The sequence below is a fragment of the Salmo trutta genome, chromosome 8 (assembly GCF_901001165.1).
Source record: "Salmo trutta chromosome 8, fSalTru1.1, whole genome shotgun sequence".
NCBI classification, from domain to species: domain Eukaryota; kingdom Metazoa; phylum Chordata; class Actinopteri; order Salmoniformes; family Salmonidae; genus Salmo; species Salmo trutta.
In genome coordinates this window covers 11,676,828-11,695,145 of record NC_042964.1, presented here as the reverse complement: position 1 = coordinate 11,695,145, position 18,318 = coordinate 11,676,828, and the positions used below count along the sequence as shown (strand labels likewise).

The following is an 18,318-nucleotide window of genomic DNA, read 5'->3' as shown; positions in this document are numbered from 1 at the left end:
GACTGTGCAATATTTGCCCATTATTCTTTTCAAAATTCTTCAAGCTCTGTAAAAGTGTTGGGGATCATGGATAGACAGCAATCTTCAAGTCTTTCCATAGATTTGCAAGCAGATTTTAAGTCAAAACTGTCCACTCAGGAACGTTCACTGTCTTCTTGGTAAGCAACTCCAGTGTAGATTTGGCTTTGTGTTGTAGGTTATTGTCCTGCTGAAAGGTGAATTCTTCTCCCAGTGTCTGGTGTAAGCAGTGTTCTTTTTCAGTATTACTTTAGTGCCTTGTTGACTGAGAACACATTCTCATTTGCAGCAACGACCTGGGGAATAGTTACAGGGGAGAGGATGGGGGTTGAATGAGCCAATTGGAAGCTGGGGATGATACGTTTTGCATATTTTTATTCTGTATACTTTTATTCTACTTTTCTCTCTGTCTTTTAGGTCATTATTGTGGAGTCACTACAATGTTGTTGATCCATCCTCAATTTTCTCTCATCAAAGTCATTGAACTCTGTTGTTTTAAAATCACCAACGGCCTCATGGTGACTTCCCTAAGCAGTTTCTTTCCTATCCTGCAGCTCAGTTCATCATTGTATTAGTGTGTTATTGATACTACGTATTGTTGTTGACTGTTGACTCCTGGTAAAATACAGGTAAAATAAAATGAACACTGTTGTGTGTTTCACTCTGACAGACACCAACGCTGTCGCTAGCCAGGCCTACTCTGAGAAGAGGGTGAACCATGAGGCCCAGGAGTTGGAGAAACGACTCAACATGCTGTCTCACCAGAGCAGCACAGGTGCTGTATATCTTAGTTTATTCTATTCCAGCCATTACAATGATCCCGTCCTCCAATTTAATATCTTCACCAGCCTCCACTGCCACTCCACCATTTATCTTCCCTCGACAACACTAGGAAAACACCAACCTTTAGTTTCATAAACAGACCTCACTTCCTTTCACTTTAAACAAACTTCAGGAAGTACCGCCACTCTAACATATGTAACGTGTACTAGTGTTAGTGTTATTATTCTCCATGACTAATCCATGGAAAATGATGCATTTCCCAGTAATGGTGCTTGTTGCTTTAAAGTAACCTTCTAAAAGTACATTTCTATAGCGTCATATGTATTATGTTGTTGATTTATTGTGAGTATTTATGGCTGTGAATACCAGTCAGACAATTGACTGAGGAAACTTCTTTTGGATAATCTGATGTTATGTTTTATTGATGTAGTGCCTCAATGTGTTGTGTAGATACGGTATATAAGTAATAGTTTTGTTTTTAAAGAATAAATAATGTGTTTTCTTATGTTGTTTTGGCAGCTTCCTCCACATATGGTCTGTCTGTGGCAGGAGACGACTGCAGCATATCAGGCTCCTCTCACACCTCCGACACCAGCCAATCAGACTCCATCGTCGGCAGCCGGCTGGCCATTTGGACTGAGCCTGTCACAACAAGCTCTGCCTGCACAGAGACCATCATTGGCCAGTTACAGGCCAAGGAGAAACCGTCCACCAGCCAGGTGGGTGGAGCCCGTGTAGTAGCCAAGACCCCTCGGTCCCGGCAGCTGCAGGAGATTGGTCGCCAGAGCTCGTCCGACAGCGGCATCGCCACAGGAAGCCACTCCTCCTACTCTGGGAGTTTCTCCTCCTACGTGGGTAGCCTGGACATTGGCCCTGGGGACGACGACTTTGGCTCCCTGCTCAGCCTGCCCTCTCACCTGTCTCTAGACCTGGCCCCCTGTATCTGTCCCCATGCGCCAGGACATGAGTACCAGGTACCCACCTCACTGAGGTACATCTATGACACCCCCCGAACTCTACTGCAGGGGGGAACAGGAGGGGCCAGGGGGCAGGATACCTCCACAACACCTATGGACCAGGTGGCCAGTTCACCCCCATTATGTGAGTCATCACAGGAGGGGAAAGATGCTCCTCCCGGGGGTCTCTCGGACAATGTTGCCAGGCACTCCACCACAGAGCTCCTGCAGAGCCACTCTGAGGAGAGTAAAAGAAGGGTGGCGCCCCCTAGTGACAGTCAACACCCAGAGTCCTGTCAGGTCTGCAGTAGTTCCCAACCCACTGCCTCCAAAACCCTCCTCACTATCTGCCCCACCTGTGGAGGATTCAAGGTACAGAGAGCTGGGGTGAATCTTCTTTATTCCTTGTGTCCTCTCTCCTCGCTTCCTTCTCAAAATCTATTGGAGAAACTTAGGATCCTCATCTCCAATGTGTTTTGAGAGGACACAAGGAATCAAGGAAATACAATTGAGATGCTCCCCTGGTCACTTTTATTAATCTATGGATGAAAAGTGTTAAAAAAGAAAAACATGTTTATCTTAATCCAATTGACTGTATTCCACTGGTTTGTCTCACTTTTATTATCATCAAATTGACACAGTTTGTACCAAAATGTTTAGTTTCTTCAGAGTTGCTTTGTTTTTCTCATGAGTACCAACTACCAAACTACAAAAATACTGTCAGCTGCTTTTGATTAGACTTCACTTTATAACAGCTTGTTCGACTGTGAGTAAACCCTTGTCATCTTGGTATCATCTGTTGCCGGCTATAGTTGTCAATGCGTCCCTTTGTGTGAAATCTATCTCACAGCAATTGGTGTTGGAACATTAATAATCTTGCTGCCTGTCTGTCTGCGCTCTACTCAGTGTTGGGGAGTAGTAAACTACATGTAGTTCAACAAGTAATTGAATTGCATTTTGCAGATGCTTGGTGGTAGTTGAACTAAATTCCAATCTCAGTAGTGTTTTCAGTAGTTAACAACTTTTTAGCCATGTAGCAGTTTAGCAAACTACTGAACTAAACACTACCAAGAAAATAATACATAGGTGAAATAGGCAATCATTTCCTTTCTTTTTCAACATCAGACCTGCCTACTTGTCACTTGAAACACTTTTTGTGTGCCTATTTCTCACTTTCTGTGTTTAATAGGCAAAGTCACACATTCTGTTAACGTCTGACTCGAGAGCAATCTGTTCCTGCAATGTGTAGTCTATGACATTTCAGATTTAGATATGATCATTTTTCACTAAGTAGTTTGGATGTAGTAAACTACTTTTCTAAAGGAACTTTAGTAAACGATATTTTTCTTAAGTGTAATTTAGTATAGGGTATCTTCTTCCAGTGTGAAGGAGTAGGTAGCTTGGTAAACTATATTTTCAGAGTAGCTTCCCCAACACTGACTCTACTAGGCATTTGAGATATCAGCTGTCCTCTCACTCAATAAGGTCAGGAAATGCTCTTCTGTGTGTAGATGTTGTTCATGGTCGATTAAACACCCCCATCTCTGTAGAAAGTGTGTTTATAAGAGCATCTGTGTCACAATATTTACTGCTCTTCTAAATGGGCCTCCATCTTGAGTTTGTACTACCATTTTGGGTTGTCTTGGGCTTTTTAAAGGCCCAGTGTAGTCAAAAACGTTATTTGCCTGTGTTTTATATATATTTCCACACTATGAGGCTGGATGATAATACCCTTTTAGTGTAAGAGCTGTTTGAAGACCTGAAATGTCAGCTTGTTTTTGGTGGGATGGCGTTTTAGCCTGCCTGGTGACATCACCAGACGGTAAATTAGTTAATAGACCAATAAGAAAGAGGGTTCCAAACCGTTCTGCCAATAACAGCTAGTTTTCAGTTTTCCCCTCCCCATTTAGACTACTCCCAGATACAATCCAAGCAAAATTCTTGCTTAATAAATTGCTCTTTGCTAAGAAGCTATTTTTGTTTCTTTTTGATTGAAAACAATCACAGTAAGGTACTTAATTGTTACCCAGAAATGATTTCATATTGAGATAAAAACGGCTGTATTGACCATATTCTCTCTCTTTGAGGTCATCCAAGTGCAGGGAATTGATTTTTCCTTATTTTCTTTTTACAAACTTTTTTTATTCCGCTTTCTTGGCTTGTTATAGAACCACAAGAAACGATAACCCTTCAGTTTGATCTTTGAATAATCTCATTTACAAGTGATTTACAACGTAAAACCTCATGCTTATATACTTTGAAAGAGGTATTATTCATACACAGAGCATGAGACTCTTGATTAGATCAAAATATTTTCAAAAAAATTGTCAGTCGAACAGAATAGCTGATTGTAGGCATTTTTTGTTAATCAAAAATATACCTATTTTATTAAGCAGTGCTTTTGATTAAATTATATCAAATAAATGTTATTTGTCTCATGCACCGAATACAACAGGTGTAGGTAGACCTTACCGTGAAATGCTTACTTACCCTTAACCAATGCAGTTAAAGAAATAGAGTTAAGAAAATATTTACTAAATAAACTAAAGTAAAGCAATCTAATCAAATCAAAAAGTGACACAAGAAAATTACATAACAATAATGAGGCTATGTACAGGGGGTACATGTTAGTCGAGGTAATTTGTAAAGTGACTATGCATAGATAATAAACAGCGAGTAGCAGCAGTGTACAAACAAAGGGGGGGGGTCAATGTATATAGTCCGGATGGCTATTTGATTCATTGATCTGCAGTCTTATGGCTTGGGGGTAGAAGCTGTTAAGGAACCTTTTGGTTCTAGACTTGGTGCTCCGGTACCGCTTGCTGTGAGGTAGCAGAGAGAACAGTCTATGACTTAGGTGACTGGAGTCTTTGACAATTCTTTGGGGCTTCCTCTGACACTGCCTAGTATATAGGTCCTGGATGGCAGGAAGCTTGGCCCCAGTGATGTACTGGGCCGTACGCACGACCCTCTGTAGCGCCTTACGGTCAGATGCCGAGCAGTTGCCATACCAGACATTGATGCAACCGGTCAGGATGCTCTCAATGGTGCAGCTGTATAACTTTTTGAGGATCTGAGGACCCATGACAAATCTTTTCAGTTATCTGATGGGGAAAAGGTGTTGTCGTGCCCTCTTCACAACTGTCTTGGTGTGTTTGGGCCATGACAGTTCGTTGGTGATGTGGACACCAAGGAACTTGAAACTCTTGACCCGCTCCACTTCAGCCCCAACTCCTTTGTCTTCAGCCCCATCGATGTTAATGGGGGCCTGTTCGGCCCTCCTTTGTCTTGCTCACATTGAGGAAGAGGTTGTTGTCCTGGCACCACACTGCCAGGTCGCTGACCTCCTCCCTATAGGCTGTCTCATCATTGTCGGTGATCAGGCCTACCACTGTTGTGTCGTCAGCAAACTTAATGATGGTTGTGGAGTACAGGAGGGGACTAACCATGCACCCCTGAGGGGCCCCAGTGTTGAGGATCAGTGTGGCAGATGTGTTGTTGCTTACCCTTACCACCTGGGGGCGTCAGGAAGTCCAGAATCCAGTTGCAGAGGGATTTGTTTAGTCCCAGGGTCCTTAGCTTAGTGATGAGCTTTGTGGGTACTTTGGTGTTGAACGCTGAGCTGTAGTCAATTTGCAGCATTCTCCCATAGGTTTTCCTTTTGTCCAGGTGGAAAAGGACAGTGTGGATTGAGATTGCGTCATCTGTGGATCTGTTGGGGTAGTACGCAAATTGGGGGGGTCTAGGGTTTCCGGGATAATGTTGTTGATGTGAGCCATGACCAGCCTTTCAAAGCTCTTAATGGCTGCCGACGTGAGTGCTACGGGGCGGTAATCATTTAGGCAGGTTACCTTCGCTTTCTTGGGCACGGGGACTATGATGGTCTGTTTGAAACATGTAGGTATTACAGACTCGGTCAGGGAGAGGTTGAAAATGTCAGTGAAGACACTTGCCAGTTGATCCGCGCATGCTTTGAGTATACGTCCTGGTAATCCATCTGGCCCCGTGGCCTTGTGAATGTTGACCTGTTTCACATCGGCTACGGAGAGCATGATTGCACAGTCATCTGGAACAACTGGTGCTCTCATGCATGCTTCAGTATTGCTTGCCTCAACGCGAGCATAAAAGGCATTTAGCTCATAAAAGGCATTTAGCTCATTTAGCGAATCACTGCTATTTCCTGCTTTAGTTTTTGCTTGTAAGCAGGAATCAGAAGGATAGAATTATGGTCAAATTTGCCAAATGGAGGGTGAGGGAGAGCTTTGTGTGAGTCTCTGTGTGTGGAGTAAAGCTGGTCTGTAGTTTTTTTCCCCTCTGGTTGCACATGTGACATGCTGGTAGAAATGAGGTAAAACCGATTTAAGTTTGCCTGCATTAAAGTACCCGACCACTAGGAGCGCTGCTGGATGAGCATTTTCTTGTTTGCTTATGGCCTTATACAGCTCATTGAGTGCGGTTAAAAAGAAAATTAATGAAGAAAAATTCAGACCATAAGAATTTCAAACATCTTAAACCAATTTGCTCTTCTTTCGTCGAAGGGAGTCTGTTTCACTCTCTGATGAAACAACTTCAAATGATGTTCATGTTTTTTCTGCCCCGTATACAGTATGTGACTTTATTGATCTTTTAAACCTAGAGCTCCCTCTGCTGGTGGTGCATTTAGATATTAATAATCCCATATTGCTTTATCAAGGTTAATTTCTGATGACCTTTGTAGAAATCAAAAAAGGGATAGTTCTGTTGATTCCCCTGACTTGTCTTTAGTGTAGTCTTCGGTCACTTTGAAAGATATTCCCTATGAGTTCCGTAAAGGTCCAGCCTTACAGTACAATAATTCCTCTGTTAGCTGCCCAGCACCGGTCCTATTGGATAAAGCATTGTGTGAGTGCACATCTATCAACATCGTTGTGATACTCAACCTCAGCTAGGAAAACAAAGACCATTAAGCGCCCTTAGGTTCCAATAAGTCATTGTAACTCTATGCGAGCAATCCAAAGTGGCTCTCATGTTTTTACATAAAGACAATGCCCTAGTTATATTAGTTGAAAGACTGGCACAAAAAGAGAAAACATTGTGTGAAAGGACCTTTTCTATCTAGTATGAATTATTGAAGATGTTCTCTTTCCTTATTTTCTCACAGGGGAACCCGCTCTCCTACACAGCGGGCTCAGCAATGCCAGCCATACCAGGTAAGTCTGTTCCACTGGCTGTGTGCGTGTGTATGCACACCAATGCTATTATATGCCTTTAATATCCCTGTCCAAGCATGAATTTATTCAGACTTGTTTATTTTGCAGCATGTTTAGATATGTAGTTCGTTCTTATTAATGAATCCCATTAATTATTAAATCGATGTACAGAACCTGTATAACTAGATATGTGTTGAGCTGCAAGCACAGAACCTATGGACTGAGGTTATCGAGACCACGCCCTCACCTGCCTCAGTGACCAATCACAGCTCTGAGAAGCTGAAGAGGATGAATGAGGAACCAGCAGCTCTCAGCTGAGCTATTAGGCTCCCGCAGCACAACCGGAGAGCCATGTAAAAAGACAAACACACTGAATCTGTATGAGTCAACAGCCTCTGCTTTGGGACGTGAGCTTACATCCCAAGAACTTGTTACCACCTGCAGATCTTTGCGTGATCTGAACTCGGCACGACAAGGCCACAAGGGGGAAGACAAGGGGACTATCATTTTACAAAAACTGCTTAAAGTGCAAGAACGGGGAGGAGTGCTATTCGCCCACAAGGGTGACACCAGCATTGCCCGGGAACAGCGTTGTCCTATAGGTTGGTCAGATTCACCACAGTGGTGTATGTTTTAGACAGCCACTACCCTCTGGGCCTTGCTTGGAGAGCGGTGTGGACTGTGAAGGGACACGTAAAGAAGAGAAGCCCATTGAAGTGCAACTGCTGGACCATAAATTACAAGATGGAGGCCTTCCATGTGTGGAGGTGAAAGGTCATTCAGTTCCGTTGAAGGTAAGAGAGCGCTCCCCTTCCGATTTCCTCCGCTCTTTATTGACTGAACTCCATGCTAACAGACAAAGCCTGCCTCTTCCTTCATGGATTCCTCCCTCCGTTTATTCACTTCTTTCCCAGTTCTCCTTGACTAAGATCTTTTATTTCCTGGACTATTTCTCCTCCCTTTGATAAGCTGTCGATGCCTCTCTATGTTTCTTCATGCTGCATTGATTTTGCAGAGAATCTCAACCAGTTGCTGCAGGATGAAACAGAATGTTATAAGAAGCAATATAATTTTACATTACTGTGATGGTAAACAAGAAAATTACAAACTAAATAGACCATTGTCATATTTGTCCAGCATGACCCCAGATTGTATAGCATTACGCTGACTGTTATTTAGACAATGTGGTTTTGTGAAGGTTTCCATTTGTACTGGAAATGACATCAGGGCCACTGTGTTGGCTGCTGTGCTCATAACAGAGCCATCCCCATGAGTAATACAGCACTTATCCCAACCACACTAGGGAGCTCCAGACAATGTAATGCTAAAGTATATCCTGTCCTCTGACATGTTGCGGTCTTGTAAGACGTTGATTAATCAATCCCCTGCAATCGTCGTCCCCAATCGTTTCCTATCCTAGGATCAGACAGGTTACGTGATTTGGCACCAAGAGACACCGCTTCTTTGGCTGCATTAGTTCACAGCATGTACAGTATGTATGTTGTGTATTTGAGGTTTAAAAAGGCTTCTGAAGTTTATAATTTCCACTTTGAATTTTCAGACTTGATTTTCCCTTACGAAAAATGTATCAACCCTTACAAAAAGTCCATTAATTATAATGCATGTAATAAATCACATTTTCTGTTGCTGCAGGATTATTTTCCACCTGTAGCAAACTGGCTCAAATTAAGATCCTACATCTATAGTAGATGAAAAGGAAAACCTGATATTGGGATATTTTTCTGACAGGCTTTACTGCAGTGTAATAGGATTCTGGTGTGTTGTTGCACATCTCAAACACACTTTATTTTCCTCTTGCCACCAGACAAGAAGCTGAAAAGTATGGAGGAGAGGAGCAAAGTTGAGTATGATACCATGGATAGCCGGGCGTTGGAGAGGAGTTCAGAGGTGGGAGGTTTATGAATGGGATTCCTCACTCCTCTTACGATCATCACACTCAAATGCTTCAATTGTTTTTATTACTATGGTCCAAACTTAAAAGGAAACACCCGTGAGGCCAAATGTCTATGGAAAAAAGGGAAATACTTAATTTTTTGAGAAAGTAACAGCAAAGATTACAAGATATTGCATAGTTACTTAGAACACTTTGGGTTGTTATAGATTTTTCATAATTTATCCAGACATTTGCAGTTTGCCATTTCTTTGTGACCCTAGTATTTAACATGAGTGGAACAAATATTGATGAATGTCAACAATGCTTATGTGATGTGTCAGTACTGCTCTTATACACAATGGTGGTCTTCAGTGACAGTCCTTCTCATCTTAAAGATGCACTCTGGGATCTTAAGAACAAGAGATGTGTAACATATCGCACAAATTGCAAAATTCGTGTGATATACGAATTGCTACATTTGTAACATATCACACAAAATGGGTTATGTAGTACACAGTTGGGTGATGTGGTACACAAAAAAACAGGGCCCCATTTTGGCTCGTGAGAGCCACTTTCAAATTTACTGGCTGAAATTATACAAAAGTTTGAGAGTGCATCTTTAAGAACAGTTCATTAAAATAAAGTGACAGTTATTTTTGGGAGGATTATGTGGGTGTGCCAAGCACGTCAGTGTAACACACTGTTTGGCAGTTATGGAGCAGAACAGATAGAACACATTGTGTAAGAGCTTTACTACCTAAGTCAGGATCTCTTACGTTTCAGTCTGACAGGAAGCACTGAGGCTGCACTTTTCCATCATGTTTTCACACCAAAGACTGTAGCAAAACCCCCTGAACAATGGACTCAGAAGAAAAGGCATGACTAAGCCTCAATAAGAAAAAGAGACACTTCAAGCTACATGCTCTTTTCAGCTTAAGTAGACAAGCCTGTGAGATTTCAGCACACTCCAATTAGTCAATTCTAAATCTAACTTGAGTGACTCCCGTGAATTGTTGAGTAGAGATTATCTTTAAGTCTGGGTTTTAGTCTGTTGTTGAAATATATATTTTTATTCAAGTTGGACTGAATTCTTTGTAATTAACTACAGCCTCAGGCTTGACTTAGTTTGACGTAAGCCACCCCTTCTAAACAAGCATGTTACTTATTGTGTACTGTGTCTTTCAGCCAGAGAAGAATAGCAAGTATGAGCTGGTGGGCAGTTGTGGACAACAACAGTTCCTTCATGAGACTGAAGGTGAGTGCATTTAATATTCCAGTGTTCTGTCCCACAATAGCCGAAAATGAGCGTGGAGAGAGCAAGATAATGAGGTTTGTCATTTATGTTCTTTTTTTTTTGTCTGAATACTGAGCCAGTCAAAACATTGCACACACTGTATATAGATTTTTCTATTGTGTTATTGACTGTACTTTTGTTTTATCCCACTTGTAACTCTGTGTTGTTGTTTGTGTTGCACTGCTTTGCTTTATCTTGGCCAGGTCGCAGTTGTAAATGAGAACTTGTTCTCAACTGGCCTACCTGGTTAAATAAAGGTGAAATTAAAAATAAATAAAACATCTACAAAGGTTGCCCTTAATGTGCCTCTGACTGATGAGCAGTTTATTTTTGTTTATCTTCCTCAACAGAAAATTTGGGGTTTCACTTCTAGGCCATCAACTTCTCAGGTCAACTGAGGTAAATTCTTAATTCTCAGTTGTCAATCGGAGGCAAGTTCTTAGCTGAACTTCACCTTTCAATTTCTCGCCGAAGTTCCTGTGCTCTCTCTCCATTAAAGTGGATCATTTTGAGGAGTTATCACCTGCTGCTCAGAGTGTGTGGAATGACATATTGACCGTCTGGAATGGCAGACAGACAGACAAACAGCATCCTGGTGGATTGAGACAAGCACCAGATGTAGGGGTCAGAGAGGGCGAAGAAGAGGTACAGACAGGTCTGTGACACCTGGAGTGCTCTGTGAGATTGAGCAAAGGTAATAGACTAGCGCCTGACAGGGAACACTTCATTTGACGAGGTGTACACTTTAGAACACCTAGCGTGGCTTAACCTAGGTAGTGTATTTAGAGAGTTGGGCTTATGCGGTTTCTGCATTATGATGCATTTACATCACACTTCAACATTCTATAGCAGCCTTGTTATCTCCCCATTAACATTACATAGGGAACAATGCTACATAACTAAATGTCTCGATTTAGAACAGTATTCAAAATTCTAAAAGTTGGCCTAATTCTCTAAATATATAGCTCTGGCCTTAGCTAACGTCTGATAAATAGTATTACAGAACAGTAGTGCCTGTGTCAAACTAGCTTTTTGCGCTGTCAACTCAATTGAAGTATTGTACAGTACAGTGAGTAAAAAGGTGTTTTGTCCTGTTGTTTCACATGCTGTACACTGTCTCTGCTTCCATGTCTATTATCATCTCTGTGTGTTCGAAAATGACTGAGCGCCTTTGTATTTATGTAACTCATGTTGCATAAGGAGCACACATTTTTTTGTTACAGCTGTGAGAAGAACACTCAATCTACTGTTGTACTGTCGGCATACAGCGTTTCCGCAAAGGATGTCCAGGCAGTGAAGTGCACATGACAGAGTGTTGGCCATGATGTGAGGTGAAGGGACAGTCATCAGGGTCACTTAGGCCGCCAACTCCCACGTCCCCTCAGTCCTTTACACACCTGTTCTGGAACTCTCCTCACCGCTGTCACACAGTGGCACCACACCCATCACTCATTCCGCCACCATTTGCCTCCCACACTTGGCTTCAGTTCCCATGTCACCTTGCCACCCTCCTCCTGTTGAAGCCATAACATTAGTTAGTAGTTAGTGTCCCTCAGGCTTGCTGGAACTCTCTAGGACAGGTCTTCGGTCATGAGTACTGGGGACACTGTTTACCTTACAAAAGCATCAGCTCTCTAGCGACTGTACTTTTTTAAATGTCCAACAACCTGTGCCAAAAAATTCTTATTAAAAATAAACTTACTTCTAAAATTTCACAGAACTTCGGTGACAAAATAACCTCTCACCTGGGCTTGATAAAACAAATTCCTACCCACCAGAGTACAACAAAAAGCTAGAGTAGCAGCATAGAGCCCCTACTTAGACAATTGGCGCAGACCATTGGCACTCTGTTCTACAAGCCGAAGCAGCCGACCTTCCAAAGAGAATCCACAGAGCGGTGCTGCTCCACAAAGAGCTGTCTGCCAAAATGGCTGCCCCCCTGCTGGGCTTACTCTGTGTGAACGGAGGCTAAAAGATCCCGGCTTCTGAAGCTGTGTGCATGCCCATTGTTGCAATGGGCTGCCATTACGGCCTGCTGTGATTGCAAGGGATGGTTAATGTCTGATCAATTAGGCATCAGTACTCCCAGACGATACCAAAGGAAAGACCCGCAGAGAGACTGCCAGTCTCGAATGGCTTCTCAATTACTTTGGAGAAATATTGCCCTGACACTGTTGGTGCTCAGCTGGTTAGGGTGCCAATGCCGCCATTTTGAAGGATTGAAATGGAATGAAGGAATGGAATCACTGTAGAAGTAGGTAGCCTTTTCCAAGCCAGAGCAGCCCATAGGGCAGGAGCCTATCTCCTGCTTCTCTAGCGTGAGGCAGCTTGATGTACAGAACGCTAGTCCACTAACGTTGCGTTTTATGTACTGTATCAGTATGTATGAGGGATACTGTAGTTTGACTCTCTTGAGAGAAGCTAAATGAAACAGGAGGCTTGTGTCAAACGCTGTGTGTACTAATAGGGTGAACGTTTTATCCTATAGTTGTATTTGTGAAACATTTGTACATTATCTGGTGCTTTTAGATCCTAAATCAAGCTAGCTGACTTTACAGGAAAAAGTGACATAAATCCTCCCATGGTCTGTTTAGAACTATCTGTGTAAAGTGGTATCGGTTTTGCTATCCCACTGTTTTCACAGTAAGATGACCACCATAACTGTTTGATATAGAAAGAGCCTTAAATGCAGTGTTTGTTCTTCCAGAAAATGGCCCCTGGTTATAGGGAGTAGATGCACTGACCTAGAAAGATGAATGTGATTTAACAATGTTTACTCAAGAACGGCTGCTTCCAGTGTTTTGCATCGTGCCGTTGATGATAGCAGATACACAGCTTACAATAGCAGATGTAGTAACATCTTACTGCAGTTTAAGTATTTTACTGAACCATTTAAAGGATTACGTGAGCAGTAATGATTTACATCGCTATCCAAAAGGTTAACACCAAATTCTGTAATAGCCCTTGAATCCGATCCTTCACAAATCCCTATTTGTAGGTTGTAGTTGTATATGTTATTTAATTCAAGGCCGGGAAAGCTGTAATGGATCAGCTTATGAAAAGCGATGGCAGTTACTGCAGTTACTGTAGCTGATAAAAAGCGACTACTCTGAAATGTACATATTTTAGCTATGGTCTATACCATTGTACGAATAACACATTGAGGTCAATGGCAGTCAACCAACCAGTAATGTATTCCTCTCTTTACCCTGAATGGCTTTCAGCTTTATGACAGGCAAAGCTCTTTGGGGACTTCCTTCTCTTGTCTCTCTACACTATCTGAGAGCAGGTGCAAAGCATGTGGGTGGAACACATTGACTTGCTGTATTTGTCTAATTTCTGTGTTTGACAGGAAAGACTTAAAACTGATACAATACACACCTTTTGGTTGTTTAAGATGTATTTTTCCAACTATTTCAACCGTTCAGCAATAAATAATAACTTTAGTCCTGGGTATGTACAGATACCATATCTTAATTTGAGCCAGTTTGCTACAGCAGAAAAATAATCCTGAAGCAACAGTACATGTGAATTGTAATGTGGATTATAATTAATGGACATTTTTTTGTAGGGCTTGATACATTTTTCGTTAGGGAAAATCAAGTCTGAAATATTTAAGTGGAAATTACAAACTTCACAAACCTTTTTAACCTTGAATACACGACAAGTTTGCATTTCCTGCTGTGCAGGAAAATTCCTGCAACAACAGGATGATCAAATTAAGATATGGCATCTGTACAGTAGGTTCAGTTGCACACATTTGCTAATACCTTTTGTAGGTCCTATCAAGGACTAGATTTTTCTATGAGACCATTGCTTTGCCCTGATGGAGACACCAACAGAAACTCACAGCAGCATGTTAAGTGCCACAAAATGGCCACCAGTGGGTCACTAATATTGAGAATATGGTATAGTGTAGAGAAGTTCATTCTGAAAATAACACTCACGTGTGGTTCAGATTCACATTTTTTTAGGTATGCATCACCTGTGCCTGCTGATAAGTCAGCCTCATTAGGCCCCCAGAAAGATCTGTGAATAACACCCTGGTATTTCTCTATTGGCAGGGGCCAAGTTTGTGTTTCCGCCAGACATGGTGGCTCCAGAAAGACCCCGCGCTGATGGTGTGACATACGTCAATATTCCTATCAGCCCCATATCTAAGAAACAGCTGAACTACATGGAGCTGGAGCATCAGGAGCATGCTGGGGTCAGGGGGACTGGCCAACACCTTCCAGGACAGAGTAAGAGCCCATTTTCTCAATAACAACCTGTCTTTTGTGGGTCTCTGGTGGTCCGCACTTCTGTGATTTCAATGTCTTCTGTCTTGCTATGAATTTTTCTATAGCCAATTGAAATGATGTGCATCTTGAAGTGCACTATTGTACATGGCTAATTGGGGAGGACAGGCTCATAGTAATGGCTGGAATGGATTAAATGGAATGGTCTCTCCATTCCAACCTTTATTATGAACTAACCTCCTCTCAGCAGCCTCCTGTGACATGTAAGTACACTGTATATTGAAGGTGATATTGTGGTCAAAGACAATATCAAGTGTCATACAGTATATTTATTGTGTGAGCATTTGTATTTCAGATTTCTTGGTTGCACGCAAAAAGAAACAGAATAGTAGTGCTGAGGGATGAACCAAAATGTCCATTTTTTTCCGGGTTATTAAACAACTGACCGACATCAAGAACTATGTGGGACGCTGGGCTGAAGGGAGTTGTAGTTTTCATAAGCAAATATTCAACCTAGTTCAGTGCAGAAATGTAGTAATTAACTACAATGACCATAATGCATTGTGCCAGCTCGGACAGAGACTTTTTCACCTGCTAAATTAGGTTAGATACACATAGACCACATGAGAGTGAGGAATATAATACAACTACGAGAAGGACGGAGACAGTTTGTGAAAGTACGCCTTATCTACTTTGAAGAACTAGTTCAATAATTTTGTCAGACAGCTCTGCAGAATACTTGGGCAGGCTCGTCTAGATAAATAGGATGACTAAAGACAGAACAGGATGGGGAGCATAGAGATTGTAGGTTGTCTGTCTGGCTGAACGTAGGTTGTCTGTCTGGCTGGCTGCTACTGCCTGAGCAGAAACAAGAGGATGACTTTAAGGAATGAAAAATAATAAAGTCAGTAAATAGAAACAAATGAATATACACAACTGAAACATTGTATTATTTCATAGTCATTTCCTGTTTTTCTATTAATGTCTACCCAATGTGGACCTGACAGAGGCAATGGAATATTTTCAATCTTTTGGAAATTGAATGTTCACTATTTTTAGCTTTGGGATTTTCATTGAAAAGCTCTAAAATAATTTTTATGTCTTTATTTCATCATGTATTTAGTGTTTGAAAAATCATCGAAACCAAAATTGAAAACTGTGATTTTTTAAAATGTATTATAATAAACCGGACCGACTTCAAAAAGCGCTAATCGCTCAGAACTACAGAATGGTGACGAGGGACAGGGTATCTTGCGACCACTGGTGTATCGATTCCAATAAGACTTGAGAGACTCTATTTCTCCTTTAGTTGGAGATTGCTCCCGGTCTTGCCGAGTGACAACTGAGCCACCGTCATCAGCGTGGTCTAATCGGCAGAAAAGTCAACCATTAACGTCATTACTCTCCGGGAATATGAGGGACAGTCTTGCTCAACGCGAGAAAGGTTCATTTCCAATGTCAGCGAGAGGATTTCCGTCCTGGTGTGTGCCATTATCTATATATCACTTGGAGGAGCAGCGTTCCAGTTTAGCCGCGACAGAAGGTCATAGGGCGTTCGGAATACCGTGGTGAAGCCACTCGCTCTAATGTGGTCATCTTCCCAGAGTGTGTTGACGTGTGTGTGTGTGTGTGTGTGCGTGCGAGCATGTTTGTAAGGATTTGTCCACTTTATGAGATCGCCTGGAGAATGCATAACTGAAGCAATCTTCAAGTCAATCTCATTGCTTCCTCTGTAGCTCAAGGACAGGAATATATTGCTGTTCTCTCATTTGAATGGTAACTCTACACAAGAGTGATCACTCAGTGTTTTTAAATAAACCTCTCTACCGTGTTCATTCTATTTTTATGCATGACATCCTGAATGGAGGGTCAACAATATTACTGATCTCATGGACTGTCTGGTGTTTCTTCACTCTACAGGGAAAAGTTCCTCTAAATATGCCCAGATCGACATCACTGCTACAGATGCCGCCCACAAAACGGGTACCCAGCATGCCTTGGGGAGAGAGGAGGGTCTTCACACCCTGGAGCAGAGGAGGAGGATAGTGCCACAGTGACATCCCACCTCCAATCTTGACCTCCACAGGCCATCTGACAGGCCTAGACCAGACTGTTTTATAGAATTCACCAGAAACATGGATTTCCTGGGGGCGCCTCAAGTTGCCGTGATGTCAAACTCCTCGGAGATCTGCCAGATTTGATTTCTTTAACATCAATTGTTGACAGCTTCCATTGAATTCTGTCCCAATTACTGGGCTCTTCCGGGGAAGGCTAACCCCAAGAATCAGCCTTCTGCCCTCAGTGTGAATTATACCGACAGTAGGCCTACAGCACTGACGCGCCACAATCATCATGAAAGCAACATGAAATCAAACTCTAAGGAAAAAACAAAAGTTGCTGCTTGGATGGAAGGGAACATTTCAATCAAGGCTCTCTTAGGCCGTGTTCACATTGGCAGTTTAAAGTGACTCAAATCCTATTTATTTGCATTTCTGATTTGCATCTGTTCATTTTTCCTGCAGACTGACCAGCCCAAAAGCACATGTAATCAGATATTTCAAGCTACATTTCAAACCACATTCGTAGGTGGTTTGAAGAGATACAAATCTGATTCCTGGCCATGTAAATTGTGGCTGAACGGTCAAATCGGAATTATTTTAGACTGTTATTCGGCATATCTTGTTGCTTGCTAGCTGCTCTGTTGACAGTTTGACGTGAACATGTGGTAGCTAACTAGCTTGTTAATTGTTTACCAACAAATGAGTGAATGTGCTAGAAAGCTAAACAGCTACCTAGCTAACTAGTTGATTGCTGTGGCTAGCTAACTAGTTGACTGCTGTGGCTAGCCAAAAAGGACTTTATCATTTTATCCTTCGTGGCTTTAAAAGTGTTCTTACACTATGATTTTGAACATTCAAAGCAACTGGGAAATGTCCATGGCAGGCATTGTTGCCACCTTATCTTGCTACCTAACTTCTGAGAGATAGGATGCACAAGCACCACCACCAATCAGCCTACAACACCGCACACACATCCGTCATTACTACTAGCATAGCTTTGTCAACAAATGGTGTCAGAACACACCGATCCAATTTTGTCACTTGTAACTTGCTGTTTGGACATTCAGTAGTCCAGAATGGATTTGAAAAACACAACTGATTTGAGCATTAAGGCCTGTAGTGTGAACAAGGCTTTTGTATATTCAGAAATCTCATTAGAAGGCATTATGTCACTGTCACAGCCCGGGCAGACTTGGGTGGAGTGGGGGGCTGAAAGTGCCAGTCTTGGAGGGAGTCATTACCCGGACGAGCAGTGGGTGTTTCACAGTCTTACCAGTGCCACCCCTAATCTGATACAATACGATTAGGATCTCATTTGGGGAAGATGAGGGAGATGAATAAATGAAGAGCGTCCCCCTCCATAACTCCTAACTGATTATCATTGTATTAATTCTACAGCGGTTAGTTGTACGAAAGACTTGATTGAGGCCTTTTGATAGAGGCTAATTCAGCAGTGGGCCGGGTAGATAATGGATAATCAGTCTCTATTTGTCCTGTACATTACATGCAGTCTTACTCATTCAGAACGCTCACCACGCTTTTTAGAAACTTTGTGAAGCTAATGCAACAAAGTGGGCATAGAAGCTGCGGCGGTCTTTGTATACCGATGAGAACAACACAACTAAATCCTCATTAATGGCTTCTGATGACTCAGCCCAGGCTTGTTATTGTTCTGCGTTGTCTAAATGAACTTTGGTTGGCTTGAGTGCGGCTAATTGCCCACTGTTGACCACATATGTAGAGTTCATTTCTAGGTGCTCTCCATTTGTTTTTCAGCTTTCACGGTTCACGTGGCTTCGCTGAGGGACAGACAGAGCTTTAGCAACACACACCCTATAAATAATTCAGTACATGTCGAAAGAAAATTCATAGGATTTTTTTCAGCT

At 42.1% G+C, this 18,318-nt stretch overlaps 1 protein-coding gene across 1 annotated transcript in view; it reads left to right on the top strand.

Moving 5' to 3' along the window:
* Nucleotides 1-17,117, top strand: part of LOC115198194 (protein Dok-7-like) — a 40,221-nt gene extending 23,104 nt beyond the window's left edge. The window contains exons 6-12 of the mRNA XM_029759957.1: nt 689-793; nt 1,321-2,129; nt 6,898-6,946; nt 8,772-8,854; nt 10,026-10,095; nt 14,199-14,375; nt 16,293-17,117. Coding sequence (XP_029615817.1) covers nt 689-793; nt 1,321-2,129; nt 6,898-6,946; nt 8,772-8,854; nt 10,026-10,095; nt 14,199-14,375; nt 16,293-16,429 — 1,430 coding nt within the window. The 3' untranslated portion in view covers nt 16,430-17,117. The remainder of the gene's footprint in view (nt 1-688; nt 794-1,320; nt 2,130-6,897; nt 6,947-8,771; nt 8,855-10,025; nt 10,096-14,198; nt 14,376-16,292) is intronic.
* Nucleotides 17,118-18,318: the final 1,201 nt, after the last annotated feature.